This window comes from Alosa alosa, chromosome 16, assembly GCF_017589495.1.
Source record: "Alosa alosa isolate M-15738 ecotype Scorff River chromosome 16, AALO_Geno_1.1, whole genome shotgun sequence".
Taxonomy (NCBI): Eukaryota; Metazoa; Chordata; class Actinopteri; order Clupeiformes; family Clupeidae; genus Alosa; species Alosa alosa.
Genome location: NC_063204.1, coordinates 12002626 through 12022625, shown reverse-complemented (window position 1 = coordinate 12022625; position 20000 = coordinate 12002626). Strand labels below are relative to the sequence as shown.

At 43.5% G+C, this 20000-nt stretch overlaps 1 protein-coding gene across 1 annotated transcript in view; it reads left to right on the top strand.

Moving 5' to 3' along the window:
- Positions 1 to 20000, top strand: part of grik4 (glutamate receptor, ionotropic, kainate 4) — a 342198-nt gene that overhangs the window by 202645 nt on the left and 119553 nt on the right. The window contains 1 exon segment of the mRNA XM_048265809.1: positions 18252 to 18417. Within this exon segment, the coding sequence (XP_048121766.1) occupies positions 18252 to 18417 (166 nt within the window).

Sequence of the window (20000 nt, the reverse complement as noted above, 5' to 3'; positions counted from 1 at the left end):
ATGTTTGATAAAACTCATGTCTGATAGGATGGAATGGTGTTGTAGTATTAATTCTTTATGCAAGAGAATATTGCACAAATGCCCATTCTACACATCTTTCTCTATATTGAGGTCTACATACTAAATGACCATCCGCACAGCTTTTAATATATTGTCCACTGTCAGTGTTGCCACAGTTACCTTGAAAAAGTAATCTGATTACGGATTACTGATTACTCCTTTAAAAAAGTAACTTAGTTACTTTACTGATTACTTGATTTTAAAAGTAACTAAGTTAGATTACAAGTTACTTTATTAGTTACTTTCAGCAGCTGCCAACAACACCCCCACCGCCTCAACATAAAAATGATAACCGGTTTAGCCAATACTCACTATACTGGAAGTGCATTTTAACAGTAATGTCAGCAATGTATAGCAGAAATCCCATAACCTACAGTACTTAGATACTGAAATTTAGATGTTTGTTCAATAATGTCTAAGTACACCAAATAAGGAAGGCCTATTGATAGAAATTGTTATAGTAAAATATGTAGATTTGTTTGTAGATTTTTTTTTATGTAGCCTTGGCAGCCATCATGTATAGGCCTGAGTAATATGCAAATGAAATAACACTTGTTAAACTCACCTCAACAAGTCTTTTGCAATCATTTAACCCGCCGTGAGCAATGCTAAAGTCGCTGTTACAAACAGTGCAGTGTGCAAGACTATCATTATATTTTAATCTTATTAGACAATTGGGTATACTTTTGTGTCTGATGTGAAATGGGTCTTAAATCTTCCTTTTTGAGGGGCACTGATGCTGCCATGACGCTCCTGTTCCTAGATGCACTGACTGAACTGATTAATTAAGTTTATGAGAAAAGAGATATTTAAGCACACTTACACTGAAAACTGATTGGTTGATTTAGCAAAAACAGACCAGGATGCTCTCTGTCTTGGATGCGCTTCAGGCACAAACGCACCACTCCTCTCTCTCTCTCCCTCTCCGTTGTGTGCGCGTTAAACTCATATGCACACACGATTTGAAGTCCGGTCTGGCTTGCGTGCTCTTGTTCGCTCTAGGTACCGGGAGATTTTATGTAATTTGCGGGCGTCAGGAAGACCTATAAATATGTGGGAGACTTGGAATGTCAAGCTAGACAGCACTTTGTCGCCAGCACAGTATGTACAATGTACCTTAATGTTGTCAGGTTTAGCTGACACAAACTCAAAGTAATGACTGATGAAATGTACATCTCTCTCTCTCCCTCCATTGTTGTTTACGTTTGTGTCGCTGCGTGGTTTTACACGTGAATTGTCCTCATGCTGAAAACTTGAGCATAGCCTACATGACATTAATCCCCAAGACAAGAAGAAAGCAAAGAATATATCTTTTTACGAAGGAAAATAACAAAAATAGTAACGCACAGTAACTTAGATAAGTAACTTTAATCTGATTACTGGTTTGTAAATAGTAGCGCGTTAGATTACTCGTTACCGAAAAAAGTGGTCAAAATAGACCAGGCGTTACTGGCATTACTGTCCACTGTATACCATATGACCTTGTGGGCCCTGGAGACAGTTCCATTTCTCACTATTTTCTGTTAGTCCATCAGATAATCTTGTGCTCATTGGTATGTGGTGAAGCAAATTAATAATGCATCCTCTAGCTTTACCTGCAGCTAGCGGACAGATGACTGAGCATCTCTGTTGATAGCTATATAATTCACAATCAATCATGAGCAGCTCTTAAAGTGGCTTGTTGTGCATCCATATTCATAACCTTGAGTTATAAATAACCACTTGGGTCACATATCATGCCTTGTATAATAAAATTTTAAAGCGCTCGGTCAATGATAGCGCATCCGCATGAATATTTATCAGGCCTGTGTGAATGTTTATCTCGACTGGAGGGAGAAGAGTTTCATTAAGAGTTTTTAAGAGGCATCAGTCTCTGCAGTCACGGGGGGTGGGGGGGGGCACTCTGGCTCTGATCTGGCACTGATCTGGCCCTGATACGGCCGTGATCCGGGCCTCACAAACTAGGGCCCCGTGCAGCCCAGAATTAGCAGCTGAGTAAATGAGCTTTCTGAGCAGAGGGTTTTAACGGGGAGGGAGGAGATCACTCTTAATGACGAAGCTGGGTCACCTTAGAGCTCAGAGTCTAAAAGCAGAAGGAAGTGGAGGTATTTCTGTCTGATTTTTACCCTCAGAGGGGTGGTAGTGGTGTGTGTGTGGGGGGGTCTGTACGGTCTCTGTCTTTGGGAAAAGGTTACTGTATCTCCTCATTAGCCTGAAGGTCAGGGAGGTGTGGGCATATGGACAGCCAAGCTCAGTAGAAGGCATGAGGGAGGAAATGGAAGAGACTAGCATTAGTGCTTTAGCATAGCCTATTACTGGGGAAGTTGCATTGTATCTTTAGGGCTTTAGCGTAGCCTATTACTGGGGAAGTTGCATTGTATCTTTAGGGCTTTAGCGTAGCCTATTACTGGGGAAGTTGTGTTTGTATCTTTTCACTGTCATCATGCATAATATGCATTGCACTACATCACTACACATCCAGCTGTTCAGATACCACAGATGTGTGGACACCAGGGCTGCACAGCGGCCAGGAAACAGCTCTGACACATAATGCAACATGTCCACGACACCACTGAGATGAAAGCCTTGTTATCACAGCACAGTAGTACACAAGCAACTGCACATTCACACAATGCAATTGCATGGTCTGCTGTGCCACAGGGACATGACAGAGGCATTAGTGCAGTAGAGTGGCATGAACTTCAACGACAGCCCTGCTGGGAATTACATTCCGTTCCGCAACAATTTCTAACGTTCATTTTAACACCTTTAAGGGTTAACCACACCGTGGAGAAAGGAGGAGGAGGTAAATGGTATGACATACTGTACATTACAATGCCATTACAAAGCTAAATGTTTCCTCTATTAAGTTCACAGTAGTGCAGTGCAACATATATAGTAGTGGTGCTTAACTGTATGGTGAGCTCTAGGTTTACATAGACAATAGCATATGTATTACATTGTAACAATGTATGTAATTACATTGTAATAAAGGTTTATATGTGCATAGCTGTGCTGGTGCCAAGGGCATTTTCACACAATCATACAGAAATAAATGATGATTCCCTCCAGTTCCTCTAGATAACTGTGATGGCATCTGCTGTGTCGGATAATGATGATGATAATGGTGATGTGACTAATTAGACAATTGAGAGCCATTTTCTCATATTCCCAGAAGGACTTTCACTTAGCCATGCTCTTCAGAAAAGTATAATGGAAAAAGAAAACTTAGTAACTTTTTTTAGAAGTTAATGAGAGAGAGAGAGTTTGTGTGTATATGTGTGTTTGTGTGTATGTGCGTGTGTGTGTGTGTGTGTGTGTGTGTGTCTGTGTGTGTCCATTAAGGACCATGCAATTTCATCAAGGAGCTGTCCCCTGAGTATTTGGTGATTGCATCTCTGTGTGTCATTTTTCTGAGATCTCACAGACACCACTGTGTCTCCTGCCAGTCCAGTAACCACGACAACAGGGGCCCGCTACTGATAGGCAATCGTCTAATCAGGCCTGCCATCATCAATCCATCATCTGAAGCTCTGGGCATGTTTAGATACCTACAGGAGTGATGAGACCTGGTGTCATGCAATATGCCACTTCACTAATGGCAACCTCTGTGATGCTATTTCCTTTCTCTCTGCTGGGGCAGCCGTGGCCTACTGGTTAGCGCTTCGGACTTCGAACCCGACCAGTAGGCACGGCTGAAGTGCCCTTGAGCAAGGCACCTAACCCCTCACTGCTCCCCGAGCGCTGCTGTTGTTGCAGGCAGCTCACTGCGCCGGGATTAGCGTGTGCTTTACCTCACTGTGTGTTCACTGTGTGCTGAGTGTGTTTCACTAATTCACCGATTGGGATAAATGCAGAGACCAAATTTCCCTCACGGGATCAAAAGAGTATATATACTTATACTTATACTCCAAAACGGCTCTGACCGTTCAGTATACTCTGACTGGGGCCGGGACAGTTTCCACACCTAGATTGAACCTCTATTGTATACATTGCATTGTAGTTTCACGTCCTTGCTAAGAAGCCGTATCCAGCGTAATCCTTGGGATTTAAAGACAGGCTACAGAAAAAGAAGGGATGCAGTGAAAAGCCAACTGATTATGCATGTATAATCTGACTCGATTAGCCCCTGCTTAGTGCGGTCATACAGCTGAATCTCATCTTCTTTTATGTATCTAAGCATGCTAACACACACACACACACACACACACACACACAAAGCAGAGAGAGAGAGAGCCTGAGAGAGAACGAGAGACCAAGACAGAGACAGAGAGATTTCTTTTGACACCTTCTTCTGTTGTGAGAATTGAGAGATTGAGAGCACGCCAGTGAATGGAACCATTGTGATATGCACCATACTGTATTAGGTGCTGACAATGCAAGCCATCCAGATGGATGAATTAAGTCTTTCCAGCCTTCTAAGTCCGACTGTCTACGCCTGTCTATTCACCATCTTTGTCCAACCACCTGCTGCTTTTAGTTCATTAGTATGATTTAACCAGCGCAGCACGGCTTCATTGGTGCTGTTCATTTGTGGTTTATTAGCACCAATTGATTTATCATCGGGCAGGCTGATTAAGAACTCTGACACATGTCATCAGTGAAAGCTGGACTGACATGTTGCCAAGGGACAGGATAGAGATCAATCGGAACCTTAATCGTGTTTGTCAGAACATTGTCCGGTTGTTGTTGTGTGTAAACAAGAAGTCAGTCAAGGAAAACAACGCTGAACGATATTGTTAAAGTAATCAAGGAGCATGGTGATTTGTTCACTTGCTTGTTTAGTGAAAGTGAATAGCATTTGATAGTAACTATTAGACCAAATGATAGTAACTGGACAGCACACGGTTTCATCTTAGCTTTTATGTCTGAGAGGGCATAATTTTCCCCCGGGAGAAAAACTGAAATTCCCATTCAGATAGAACAAAGTGTTTCTGCCCATCCCTCGCTCTCTCTCACTCCCCCCTCCTCTCTCTCCCCATGGGCATTTGTTCAAAGGGAGCAGCAATACTTTAACCCGCCGTGTGTATTAAGGAGGACAGCAGATTGTTTCTCTTTTAAAATAATTGATGAGCTGCTTTGAGAGGTGACTCAGGCGAAAAGCCACATGTTTTGATACAATAAAAATTGATCAGCTGCACTTTCTTCCTGGCTTCGTCATTTAGGGAGCCGCTGCAAAGCAATTTCAGCCCCAGTCGATGACTAATTCAGAGCAGGGTCTCATTTGTGCCAGCCATCTATCTTACAGAGCAGAACACAACACTGTGCTGTGTGTTTGACGTCTTGCATAGTTATTCTTACCTTATACCGAACTTAGAGTTTGTGTGTGTGTGTGTGTACTGTATGTGTGTGTGAATGGAGAGAGAGAGAGAGAGAGAGAGAGAGAGAGAGAAGCCGCCTGCCAGCTTCCCCACAAAGGTAGGATGACCACAATCAGTAGATGTAGCGCCAGTGTAAAAGTGTTTGATAGTTCTTGAGATCTGATCTTAACCAAATAAAACCGCCAGGATGATAATATATCTTTAGTCTTGGTGAGTAAGGATGGCGATATTGGGGAAGGTGAAGCCACAGCACCTGCCAAGCCATGACACACACCTGTCACCATCTTGATCTCGTTTGAGAGGTGAGTCAGGTGAAATAGAATAGTTCTATTCAACTCAGCGGAATAGAACTGAATTTCTACTGTACACGTTCTGTTAGACCTGGGTCCTGACTATAAACCCACAAGAAAACATATTTCAGAAAAATCCAGCTCTCAGGGAAATAAATTCCCCCTTGATACAAATGCAATCATGCACACCTTGGCTAAAAATCAGCTCAACTGGCAATTTCAACTTCACCCTGAATGTCTTGACAGAGAAAGAAAGAAGGGCTTTCTATGCCATTAAAAAACCCACATATTCGAATTCGGCTCCTCAAACTGTTCCGAAGTTATTGAACCAAATGTATCATTCAGCAGTGAAGTGAGTCCTCTTATGTACAATGGAATTGAAAAATGGAACCAACGCTCAGGTATAGAGGACCACACTTAACAATGAGTGCAGGGCTATATTAGGCCAAAATCCATTATTAAGATTTTTTTTAAAAACTTAAGTGAGCCCCCAACTCTTAAAGTCCTGAAAAATCAAGTGATGTAGAGTGTAAAAAGAAGTGTCCTCATCCAGCTGGTCTTAAGGCTCACACAAGTCAATAAGGAACATGAGAATAACCCAGGTAATACAACCAATTGTCAGCCTTGCCATCCTTGTCCAAAAAACACAGTAGAAAATCAGTAGAATCCTAGAATTCTAAAATCTAGGTAAGATAAATAACCTTAAATCAAATGAATATATGCTTATTTTTATATTGTTTACTCAACAAGATTGTTTTATTATTATTTGATTTCAGTTTTTTTGACCTTGTTATAAGTTAAAATATTCTTGTTCCATTAGCAATTCTTGCCAGATAATTTATTTTAAGTAGTATTTCCACAAAACAAGACATTAAGTGTTATTAATATTTTATTACATGGCTCTTCATAATGCTGAAGAATGCTTTTGCTAATGATTTTACGAGAAAGTGCTTTCACTCAGTAGATTCGCCCTAACCAAATTATCATGCAAAAAAATACACACATACACATATACACTCATATACACATGCACTCCCATCCACACAGACACACACACATATGCACACACACACACACACACACACACACACACACACACACACACACACACACACTCTCTCTCTCTTACACACACACACACACACACACACACACACACACACATATACACACACACGCACTCACACACATGTACACAAACTCATACACACTCACACGCACATTATGGTGCCATCGCATGATGCCTATATACCACAAACTACTTGTATAATTAGAAATGATTTGGCAATACAACGTGTATTTTTGTCAGGCCAATAATGCCCTGTTGAATTGAATTGAAAGAAAGAAAGAGAGGGAGAGAGAGAAAAAACAGAGAGAGGGAGGAAGAGAAACAGTGAGTAGGACAGATAAATAGGCAGGCAGAGAGATGCATAAACATGCTCTGCCACTCATCTCCCTCTCTCTGTGCTGGAGGACATTAATATGAAAATGGCTTCTATTCACTCTGTCATTCATGTGCAGATGTTCCAATCCCATTTGCACCACTCTAACGCCTCACTGCCAGGGCTTCTGCAAAGGGTGGGTGGCCAGTGGCAGCAGATAAATTAGTCACACATAAATATTGCATGAGTCCCACACACACTCTGTGTACTAAACGCATTTCATCAAATCGAGGTGTGAAGATGAGTTTGGTGTTCGTATTAGAAGAGATATTGTTACATATTCGTTTCAGGGGTACTCCACCTGGTCAAGACTGAATGGTTGAAGGGCACTGGCACAGTGCAGGGGGTAGCGTGTGTGTGTGTGTGGGGGGGGTCAAGAAGAGTTCAGAGTTCAGGAGAGTGGTGGTAGTGTAATGGCTAAGGAGCCGGGTTAGCATGGCCTTCTAATATTTGACATATGTATAAGTCACTTTGGATAAAAAGCGACTGACACATGCACAGGTGTTGTTAAGTGTACAGATACTGTAGAACCAAAATACAGTATGCTTAGGCTTAGGTTTTCACACCAGAGGAAGGGCACACTGCCCCGCTGCACTACCAGCTGTTCTGTGGGTGAGTTTACGGCAAGTGCTGACTGCACGTGCCCCTGACTTTGTTTCGTCGTGTGGATGTATTTAGTTTGGATTACTGTCGTCGTTTGAAACTATAAAACTTGAACTGTGGGAACCGCTGGAGCTTTGGCTGGCAGCTCATTGGAAGCAAGACTGGGGTCTCCCATCTGATGTGTATTTGTCCATGTTTGGTAAGCTGCTGTTCCATGGCCTTCTAATTTAGTCATGGCAAACCTCACAACGCACACAGACACCGCAGGGTAAGTTACGACCCAGTCCAAGCTAACTAGTAGTTTAAACCCCCAGGCAGTTTACTATGCAGATAGGTAGGTTAGCTTTGTTTCCCACTTGTTTGTTTGTAACAGTGTGTGTGTGTGTGTGTGTGTGTGTGTGTGTGTGTGTGTGTGTGTGTGTGTGTGTGTGTGTGTGTGTGTGTGTGTGTCGCCTGTGGCCTTGATGCCAATCTGTCCAGATGCCAGTCTTTCTCCAGTGTGGAAACAAAACCCAGGTGCTGCCCACTCATCTGCCTGCTGATAATTAGAGAGAGAGAGAGAAAGAGAGAGAAAAAGGGAGAGGGAGAGGGAGAGATAGAAAGAGGGAGTGAGAGGGACGGTGACAGCTGTTAGAAGCACCTTCTCACCCTCTCCACTGAGCCATTGATCTACACACACAGTGTTTGTTTGTGTGTGTGTGGGAGAGAGAGTGTGTGTGTGTGTGTGTGTGTGTGTGTGTGTGTGTGTGTGTGTGTGTGTGTGTGTGTGTGTGTGTGTGTGTGTGTGTGACCCAGTTTTCTACCTTCTGTCACTGTGTGATGGATGGAAATGTGGTGTGAGCAGAAGTGTGGCTCTAACTGACCCTGTGGCTCAAGAGACTTCTTTCACTCCTCCTTCACTCGTTTGATTGCAGCATGAAAGAAATGCTAAACTGCCAGACATCCCATTGTTTGAATGGCAGGTTCACTCTACTCACCGTCTGTGTGTGTGTGTGTGTGTGTGTGTGTGTGTGTGTGTGTGTGTGTGTGTGTGTGTGTGTATGTTTGTTTGTTTGGGGTTGCATGTCTGAGCTTGTGTATCATGTATGATTGACCGAGTGTGTCTGTGTGTGTGTGTGTGTGTGTGTGTGTGTGTGTGTGTGTGTGTGTGTGTGTGTGTGTGTGTGTGTGTGTGTGTGTGTGCGTGTGAATAAATTGCTTGTCCAAGTTTCATCATTTATTGGAGTTTGTTACTCTTGTTCTTGCCTCAGGGTAAAGTTTGCTCATGGTCCAGTTAGGTAACTCTCTGTGAAGTATTCTGTACACCATGAATATTCAAAAGATGTTGCACAATCTGGGTGAAACTTGAACCGAATCAAAACAAGTATGGTTTCGGCGCAGCAGGGCTAACAAGACCTATTACCCTTCCTAAAACTTCTCAAAATAAAAGTTTATATTGTATAAAAATAAATATTTTAGAGGTTTATACATATATTGTTCAGCCCCCTATCTCCACTGTGTGTTGTGAATGGGAGAACGTTCAAAAAGCTTTTCCAGTGCTGCAAAAACAAATCATTTGTGAGGACAGAACATAATATAGACACCATTTGTTTGTCTTCACAGCGCACCCTGTGGTCATAGCTGGCACTACATGTGATTATGTGTAAACTGAGTAGGACTCTACTATAGAGGAGGATGGAGTGGACAGATAGGCCAGAGACCAGAGGCTTTTCATGTGGAAATGAAGGATGTAGAAGGTGTATAGGGCGCGTAGGATGAGCCTGAGAGGTTGTTGAAAGAGTTGGTGTCTTTCACCTTTATAAGCGATATCATTGTTGCTTTTTTGGATGCTGGAGCAGAGGTCAGCCAGTCCATTTCAGAGCATTCTAGTTTTTCAAAGGCTCTGTATCAGTGAGACAAGGTTAGAAGAGACAAGGATATAACCTTTTTCCAATTATTTTTCTCTCTCTCTCCTATCTCTCTCACTCCCTCTTTCTCTCTGTCTCTCTTTCTCTATCTGTCACTTACCGAATCGATTAGATACTAAGTAAGTAAGTACATTTTATTTATATAGCAAATTTAAAACCAAAGCTCTCTACAATAAAAGAGAAAGAGAAACCACACTGACACACACACACACACACACACACACATTACACACACACACACACACACACACACACACACACACACACACACACACACACACACACACACACACACACATACACACACACACATATAAATGTTCAGTATTTGCATACAATGACACAACAATGTCTGGTGGCTGGTGTTGAGCTGTCAGTAGAATGTATGTAATGTACAGATGTATTTGTAAACTTTAATGAGACCATTAGCTTCTTACTCTAAGCCGAGGTTATGCAGATCTGCAGGAATAATATGCACTCACAAGAAAGAAACTCTCTCTATCTTTCTACACACACACACACACACACACTTATCCAAGGAAGAGAAGGAGATAGACCCACTTAATCAAAGTGGAAAGAAGAGTCATCTCTGGACACTTACCCAAAGAGGAAAAGCAGAATAATCTGCCCACACTCAGGAGAATTGTCCACCCACCGGAGAGAATCTCAATGATAATCCCTGGAGAAGATAAAGCCACAGACCAGTTTTTTTTTTTTTTTTTAAATGTGAGATTAAGCAAGCATGTAGAGAAATGTGAGATTATTCTTATTTGCATTCAGTTGACATTCATATCCAGTGAGACTTATAGAGGCAAATAACGGTGACAGCCCCCCTGCAGCAACTCAGCGTTAAGTCTTTGCATCCTTTGCAAGTTTTTCACCTTAAAGGAGAACTCCAGCAGCTTTCAACATAGGGCCTTGTTGTTCGTGGTTTTCCCCCCTAAATATTTAATTTAATTTAATTTCAGTTAAAGTGGCAAAACACATGTCTCATGGCGCTTTACAGAGTGTTAAAACAAACAGAGACAAGGATCGAACCTTAAATAATTATAATAGCTAAATATAACAGCTTTGATGTGATTTTGATGATAAACTAAGTTGTGATTGGTAGCATGGTGCACCTTCCCATTCGTACCCTTCCCTACCTATGGAGGGAAGTCTATTGAGAACCAGTCTTGCAAACGCAAGGCGCCCAGCTGCACACAAGATGTTCACTGCTGATTTAAAACGACTGAAAAAAGAGGCCTCTCACTGCAACAACAGCATGCTGTCTGATGGCACACTAAGCCTGCGCTCCCTCCTCCTCGCTGTCCGGCTCCTGGTGTGATTTTCTACATCATATGTGCTCACATCTGCCTGCGCTACATCACAGGTGTGTTTTTCACTGCCAAGCTGTTCTGCCCCATTGCCCTGCATTGCCCCACATTAGCCTGACATGATGCCCTGAATGTGCCAAGCTGCCCATCCCTGTGCCCCAGTGGGGCTGGCATCTTTGCCAGGGTGATCTGTGGCACTGCCCTCTGACAGATGAAACACTCTCCTGCAGACATCTGTGCTCTGAGCTCACCTGGGTCCAGCTTTGGTGTTGCCATCACCGTGACCCAGAAAAGCCAACCGGGCCGAACCACTGCAGTAACACTTCACTTTTCTCTGGTTCTGTCATCACCGTGACCCAGTAAAACCACTGGGGTCTAACTTTGCTGATGTATCTGACATGGCTAGGCCCCTCTTATGAACCAGGATGAACCAGAGTTCCACCACTGTTACCACCACTGCTTCTTTCACACAGGAACCAGATTACTATTATCAGTGTGCTGCTTCAGGTAGTAAGGGTGCATGTTGCTGTTTAACCCAGTCAGGTCTCAGGATGTTGTTTAACCCAGTCAGGTCACAGGATGTTGTTTAACCTTCAGGTCTCAGGATGTTATTTAACCTTCAGGTCTCAGGATGTTGTTTAATCCAGTCAGGTCGCAGGATGTTGTTTAACCCAGTCAGGTTGCAGGATGTTGTTTAGTCCAGTCAGGTCTCAGGATGTTGTTTAATCCAGTCAGGTCGCAGGATGTTGTTTAGTCCAGTCGGGTCGCAGGATTTCTTTAGTCCTTTAGTCCAGTCAGGTCGCAGGATTTCTTATAACCTAGTCAGGTCTCAGGTTGCTCAGCAAATTCCTTTTAGGAAGGTCTAGCCACTCGGCATCCATCTTGGCAACACTTCCATGCGGTTATTTCGAACGAATAAGATCAGGCTTCTATCAATATAAATAAGGAGAGATTTGTCACTCCATATAGGAAGTTCACACAGAGGTCATAAAAGGACAACCATGTGAATACTCATTTAAATGTGACTTAAACAATGTAAACATCTTTTCCAAAGTCAATAAACTTCCCCAGTATGTCTTTTGCCTTTGTGATGGTGGAACTAAACAGAAGTCAAAACATCCATCATAACATTTACAACAATTCAATTGTCTCTTTACATTACAGTGCAGGATTGCCAGGTAACACCACCCAATGCCACCACATCCCCCATGTTTAGCCCCATTCATTTTCTCTTAAGTGATTTGGCTCCTGTCTTATGAAGTCTCTGGATCCAGTCAGGCAGCAGGATGCCTTTTGACTCAGTCAGGCAGTTGGTTGATGCTCCATCTTTGACTCCCCCATCTTTGTTTTCTTTCTGCTACAAAGAATTCAGCAGCTGTAGGCTTTGACTTTGTGCCCTCCATAAAGGGAAGTGTAATTCTTTATTAAACATGAGTTTTGTTCTTCTGGCACATAAGGTGCAGGCTAACAGATGTAAGATTTCATTATATTTCCTCTCACCATATGGCAGCACACACTCTTCACCGTCCCTCAGGGACCCCCTGAACCCTCACATACACACACATACACACACATGTGTGTACACTCTACACACACACACAAGAACACTCCTCCTCCACAGGTGGTGTGTGCAGTGGACAGTCACTCATTCTTGAGTGGAGGCTTTCTGTGTTGGTGATGAATAGTGTTTTTTTTTAGCCTGGGTGTTCCCATGCTGCCTTGTGCGAGATTTGATTCATGCTGCTAAGGCAGCCTGGAAACTACCGCCCTAATTTTTGCCTCAGATAGGGAACCAATCACAGAACAGGGGGGAAAGCAAGACGATGATGAACTATGCACAGACGCATTTGATAGACATCCGTGGCACCCAATAAACGGATCTGGGCATTTTTTTCAAATACGAGAAAATGAACGTTTGGTTCCCAGACCACGTCTCATTGAGAAGTGGTGGCGCTAGCCAGGCTAGTTTTTTTTGCCTCTGGAGAAAATCACCTCCCTCCCTGACATCAGCAGGTGGAATTTTAATCACCTCAATGTCAATATGGCCATCAAATCAAAGTCCATTCACGCCACCTCCTCGTCGTCCAGGCCAGCTTGTGCGTAGCTCCAGCTGTCAATCAACACATTGGTAATTACATCTCAGCGAAGGCTACCATCCCTCATCCACGCCTCACCGTAATCACTGGAATTTGCATGATGAAAAATGCTTTGCAATCTTGTGTAGTCTGAGAAAAGGGTTTAAAATGGTACACATATCATAGTTAAAGTCCATTTTGTTTCTGTACTTTAAATTAATGTACGGTGAGGACTGTCTAAAAATGTCAAAGCATTTTGTCCATCTCATGAAAGTGATTAATTAGTGGATTATATGTAGCACACACACAAAAAAAAACATACAGAATAAACTATATAAAATCTAAGCAAAATTCAAATGCAATCATTATCAGCATTAACCCTTTGTACTGGGGTACCGAAATTAGAATGGGCCGTCTGCAAAGGGTTAAGCTATTCACAGCACTTTGTCATACTGTACATGGGTGCTAAACACGTCGCTCTTCCAGCTCAGGCTCAATCTGTCCATCTAATTGTGCATACTTTGGTGGTTGGATCTACTGTAGGCTTTGTGTTTATCTTTGGATCTGTTTGGTTCCACTCCAAGCTTTGTGTCTGCAGACATGTATAAAGTACTAGAGACCTAGACTTGAGTAAAAGTACAAGTGCTCTATCAGTGCTCTTTAAGCACCACACTTAAGTGGAAGTACTAAAGTAATAAATATGTTTTGTACTTAAGTACAAACATTTTGTGAAACATTTTAATCACATACACATTTTCGTTTTACAGCTCAGGTAGTCTCCGCCCTCTTGGTCAGACTTTTTTGTAACTCCCGCTTCCAAACACAAACACGCGGACCTGATTGGTTCTCGAATGGTCCTCATTTAAATAAAGTTAAACTTTTGCCAACTTTGTTTCGCCTGCCTCTGCGATTCGCTCTCATTTCGCCCAACCAGGGCGAATTTCGTCTCCATTCAACCTCAATGAAAGCGACGCGAAATTTCGGTGTGTGGAAACACACCGTTAGTCTCATTGTGGCAGCAGGCTCAGCTACACAAATCAGCCAATCAGCTCCCTCACAGCGACCGGGATACACAAATCTGCCAATCAGCTCTTTCAAAATGCCCGGGAAACACAAATCAACCAATCAGCTCCCTCAGAGCGACCGGGAATCACAAATCAACCAATCAGCGCCTTCAGTTCCATCTCCACCAACCGCCCACCTGCCTACTCCCCCTGATCGAGCTATACGGTATTTCTGACCACATATCGCTCAGAGGGCTAGAGCAACAGTAAAAAAAACTCTAAATGATATCCTTTCATCTTGGGGTAATAGTCTTATCTCCTCTCTGAGAAACGCAGTCATGGTAGTATTTGAGCAGCGTTATTGTAGCCGATTATTACTGTGTTTTATTTTGACACACAGGGCTTGTTGGAGAAATACTGCTTTGGTAATGCATTGCTGGCTTTTGAGGCGCAGATATCCTCATGTCTGTAGTTGGTAAAGCTCACTTTACAGTCTACCCTTTCATCAGGTACAGCAAATAGCTTTAATATAAAGTCAACTGCTTGCGCTATAATATGTTCCTTTTGTGCATGGCCAACAAAAACAGCCTTTTATATGGAACGGCCACTGAGTTATAATGACATGCTGGCTTTTCCTACACATTCCACCTTCAAGACATCAAAAGGGCGCTGATATTTCATCCGTTTCATTTCTCATTTCTTTCAGGCATCAGTTCTTTAAATAGCTTGGCTATAATCTCCATTAAGGAGCAGAGACACCGCCTCTCTCTGTGTGAGTCTCCATGGCGTCCTCTGAAGCAGCAGCTCATTACAGATCTCTGAACTTCATTACTCGCAGAGAAACACAGAACCCGGAACCTTCTTCAGATGTTCCCTCAACCCGCCTAATTGGTTCAAGGCATCACTTTAAGCTCCTCTGATCTCAGAGTCAGGCAGTTATAATATGTGGTCTTGCTAAATTCACCATAAACTGCCTCTTTCCCTATTAAGCCACTGAACTCGGGGGAACTCGGACTGATGCTGTTGGTGTCACACGCGTAGGACAACTCAAAGGCAGAGCATATGCATGAGAGCCTCTAAGTCAATTTAAGAGACTTACCACACACCCACACACGCACATTTGCAGACACACACACACACATATACACATTTTCTCTCTCACACACACACACACACGCACACACACACACACAAACACACACACGCGAGCACACACACACGCCCCAAAACAAATTACATTAAGATTAATGGGCTGAAACTATGTGAGATCAAGGACACACAAGAGTGTTGCCCGGCTAAAAGAAAGAAAAGGAAGCATTTTGCTATAAAACAGTGCTCACAAAGAATAATAAACACACACATACCTGAGACTGCTGCCCAGCCCAGCTTAAAGACAGAGAAGAAGTTATAAAAGGAGAGGTAGGAAATGGATGACACGTCCACACCAGCAATGCTAGCTACTGTATGAAGACAACGATAACTCTAACAATACAACGGACTGTCCAAGTAAAGTGTTTCCTATGTCTCTCCCCATGTTCATGAATGTGATATCTAAGATTTGATGGATTCTGATTGGCTGTCAGCTACAGTAATATACTCAAAATCGCTCTGAAAGTGATTCCCAACGTTATCGCTCTTGGTGTCATGATCATTATAGTCCAGCTAGAGTGATCTTTAAAAACTGTACATTGTGTCGGTAGTGGTAGAGTTTTCAGTGTGGACAAGCCGTTAAGGAAGAGAGGCCTGTTGACAAGCCTTTGAGGAGAGCCAGGAACTGGCACAAATTTGGTCCCGATCTGCAATAATGTGGCCCTGATCTGGCACTAATTTGGCCCTAATCTGGCAATAATGTGGCCCTGAATCAGCAGTGATCCGGGTTCTCACTGCCCACACCCGGCCTGTATCCATCCCACCGTTGGCTACTGTGTGAGAGAGACTAAGGACTGGGCTGACCGTCTGGAGGGCCCAGGTGTGTGTGCCCAGCACTGAATGGACATTAACTGCTTTTCAGGGATCCTCCGGCAATGACACAACCTTCTCTCTCTCTCTCTCTCTCTCTCTCTCTCTCTCTCTCTCTCTTCACACACACACACACCCACACACATAGAGCTCCTGGGGACTCCATTAGGGCCTGATGGAAAGCGATGGCAAACGGATTGGGGATACAGGGGCGTCCAAGTGCGATGCATGGTCACCCGGCGCGTCTCCGACAGGCAATCTGCTGTGATGAAGAGCCCCCTTCTCTCCTGGCCAATCGCCTCCTTCCCCTTCGTCCCCTTCAAGCCCTACTGAGCTGTACCCTGCACAGACACACACACACACACCAGCACACACACATACTTTCGCGTCAAGCAAATATGCAGAGGATAGCTAAGAGCATCCTCAGGTGTAAAGTGGCATCAGCATAACAGCAAAGGTCACCTGAAACGCTGTGCTGCCCAGAAGCAATGGGGACCCTTGACTGCCGCTAGACAGGCTGATGCATCAGACATCCCCCCCCCCCACCACCACCACACACACACACACATACACACAGACAGGCTCACACATCAGCAGGTGTCCAGAGAGCCCTGTCTCCACTCAGTCACACCATCACGCCGTCACTGGGGTGATGAGAGGCAAGATTGCGCTGGGAATTGAGGCTGGCGAGGAATGACACACACACACACACACACACTGGGAATTGAGGCTGGGGAGAAATAGCTTTCCTGTCCGTCTGCCTGCACGACCGTCTGTGAATGTCACTCCACTCCAAGAGGCTCTGAGGGGACCTTAAATGGGCGCGACATGGACGAGCGAGAGGACATGACCGCGACAGCGCTGCACAGTGCCGTCCCACGCCGCTCTCATTTTCACATCCGTCATACAGGGAGCCGTGCGGTGAGATGGCAGCAGTGAAATATTGCTCGCCCGCCGAGACAATTAATTGAATTAATTTGAAAACGCGTCTTGGGTCTGTTAAGCAGCACAGGTGTGCAAAGCACAGTTTTCAATAAAAGTGGGCAACCTTATCCAACACATAAGCGAAATGCCCATCTTGGAGATGCAATGGCAGGATTTAGAGATTCTCTTCCATACGAAGGGCCCATGCACTGATGTGAGGCAGCTAGAAGATTGAACTCATAAGTCATGGACTTGTGATTACCCTGCTATTGCTGAGCGTTAGCGACCAAGCTCAATCTTATTGCTTATTCTCTCAGCTAGCCGTTAGCTGAATGTATAGTTTTGGTGATTGTGTCAAGTGTATGGAGTTACTGGAGTTATCCAGGATTAGACACATAACAAGCCGGCAGCCATCTTTCTTTACGTCCTCTGTTAAATTTCATTATTTTAATTGCTTCTTGGAATGTACTTAATGGAACTCGAGTAACAGAGGAATGGTGACCGACAGTCACCTAGGCCTAATGAAAGAAAAAGCCTCACTGATAGAGATGATCTGTTGTTTTAGCAGCATAGACGGAGCCCATAGATCTCGGTGATTATTGCCTCTTAAGTGTTTTGTTTATGCAGTGGTTGTGATTCATTCTGTATGGTTTGCTGCTGCTGTGAGTTCCATCTTCCAAAAATGATTTTTTTTTTAATGAATACTTTACCACTAGCAACAGCGAGACGTCTGTATAATCTGCTGCACCACAGCTTTATTGGTAATGTTAAGGACTTCTGAGAGCATCCGAAGTAATTCAGAGCCACCCTTATTAGTTTCTGAAATAAAATAAACTAAAACTCCATCTAATTATCCATATGAAAATGAAGTCATTATTTTCAGGTTTCGCATAATGATCTCTGTGTTATATATATATTCCTCTTATGAGCAACAAATAAACCAGCTCTTCAGAATTCTACCTGCTCACTTTAACTGCCTAACTAGAGAAAACTGCAGAGGAAATATTGCCAATGAGCACACATGTTATGAATTCAATGAGCACACATGTTATGAATTCAGTCCATCATTTTTGTGAAAGCTTGCTGATATTTCAGCTCAGCAGCCAATAAAATGACATCTCTCCATTCCAAAGTCAAAGTTTAGGGTAATATATTTAGCACGCTGATTGTCAGTCGGTGACATCAACGCTGGTCCACCATGCCCATAATGTGATCATGTGAAAATGAAACAAATCCATTGGATTAGAATTGCAGACTGACCTTTGAAGACCTAAACTCAACGCTATTGCTACGTTAAGTATGTGAGAGAAGACAGAGACGTGATGCTCCGCTGTGTTTGTCCCTGTGCAGGTGCCATATGTGAAAGTAGCCCCCGAGGACATCCTGAAGGTGCAGTTCCCACGCTTCACCACGCTGGACCTGCGGCCGACCAACACGGACATCAGCCTGGCCGTCGCTGGAATACTCACCTTCTTCAACAGCACCACCGCCTGCCTCATCTGCGCACAGGCCGACTGTGAGTAATACAGCCTCTCACACGCACATGCACACACACACACACACACATACACACACACACACTTAAGCTCACGCACGCATGCAGGCACGCACACACGTCGTACACACAAACAAGCATGCGCGTGCACACGCATGCACACATACATACACACACAGACGTACACACAGACGCCCGCGCGCACACACACACACACACACACACACACACACTCACTCTCTCTCTCTCTTACGGCTCTCTCTGGGGGCTTAAGTGAGGAAGAAGTGATGCTGAACTGAGCGATGCTGGGCTAACTGGAGCGCACGTGCACACACACACACACACACACACACACATTATATCTATCTATCTATCTATATCTATCTATCTATCTACAGGGTTGGGTCAGATTACTTTGAAATGTAATCCATTACTGACTACAAATTACATGGCAATTTTTGTAATCAGTAACGTAATCAGGATTACCAAAAACATGTAACGTAATCTGATTACTTTAGGATAATTTTTAGATTACTTCAATAAATATGTCCCTTAAGTAAAAGACACCAACACTGAATTGATGAAAGAATTCTCATTCTATTTTTCTGTTTATTATTTCATTACATCTAAGAAATCTCTTTGCTCTGAGTAAAGCATTCCTGTATGAATTAACTGATCTTTTCTTCCAAAAATCTTAATGTAGCCCCTTGTTTTAGTGTTACCATTTACTTTGAGGTCACCAGGTCCCATTGTCTGAAAAACACCCAAAACTAATACATTTCTATAGCTATTCTCCACTTTGGGGGTGGTATTTTGGTGGTTGAAATTTTCCCCATCCCAAAATTGATCACTTAGTCATCATGGATGTGATCATGGATCACTATTCTCCAAACATGCACAACTCAGTTTAACCTTTATAAGGGCACACCTGGACAATGAATTTAGCTTTTGCTGGATTTTTTTGACCCAGGGACATGGCCTGAGATTGAATGACACCATGTCCATTTCAATTGTGGGGGTGAGATAATTATTCCTTTGGGATGTTTTTCAACCAGGGGGACCTGGTGACTTTCTCAAAGTAAATGGTAACACTAAAACTAGAGGCTACATTAAGATTAGGAGGAAAAGATCAGGCAGTGTGCCGAGAGACCTGCCCCAATAGTAAATAAGTTAGTAAGTAAGTATAGATACTCTTTTGATTCCGTGAGGGAAATTTGGTCTCCCAATCCGCGAATTAGTGAAGCACAGTGAACACACAGTGAGGTGAAGCACACAATGAGCACACAGTGAGGTGAAGCACACACCAACCCGGAGCAGTGAGCTGTCTGCTACAACGGCGCTCGGGGATTAATGAGGGGTTAGGTGCCTTACTCAAGGGCACTTCAGCCGTGGATATGGGCATGGGAGAGCAGTGCTCAACCACTTCCCCCGCCCACATTTTTTCTATTGGTCGGGGATCGAACCGGCAAGCCCGAAGCTTGTCGAATTAGAAGATAACTAGGCTATCATTAAAAAGTTGCATTGCTTGCATAATAAAATGTAATCAGGTAATCCCCAACAATGTAACTGTAATCTGATTACACAATGTTTTTATTGTAATCTGG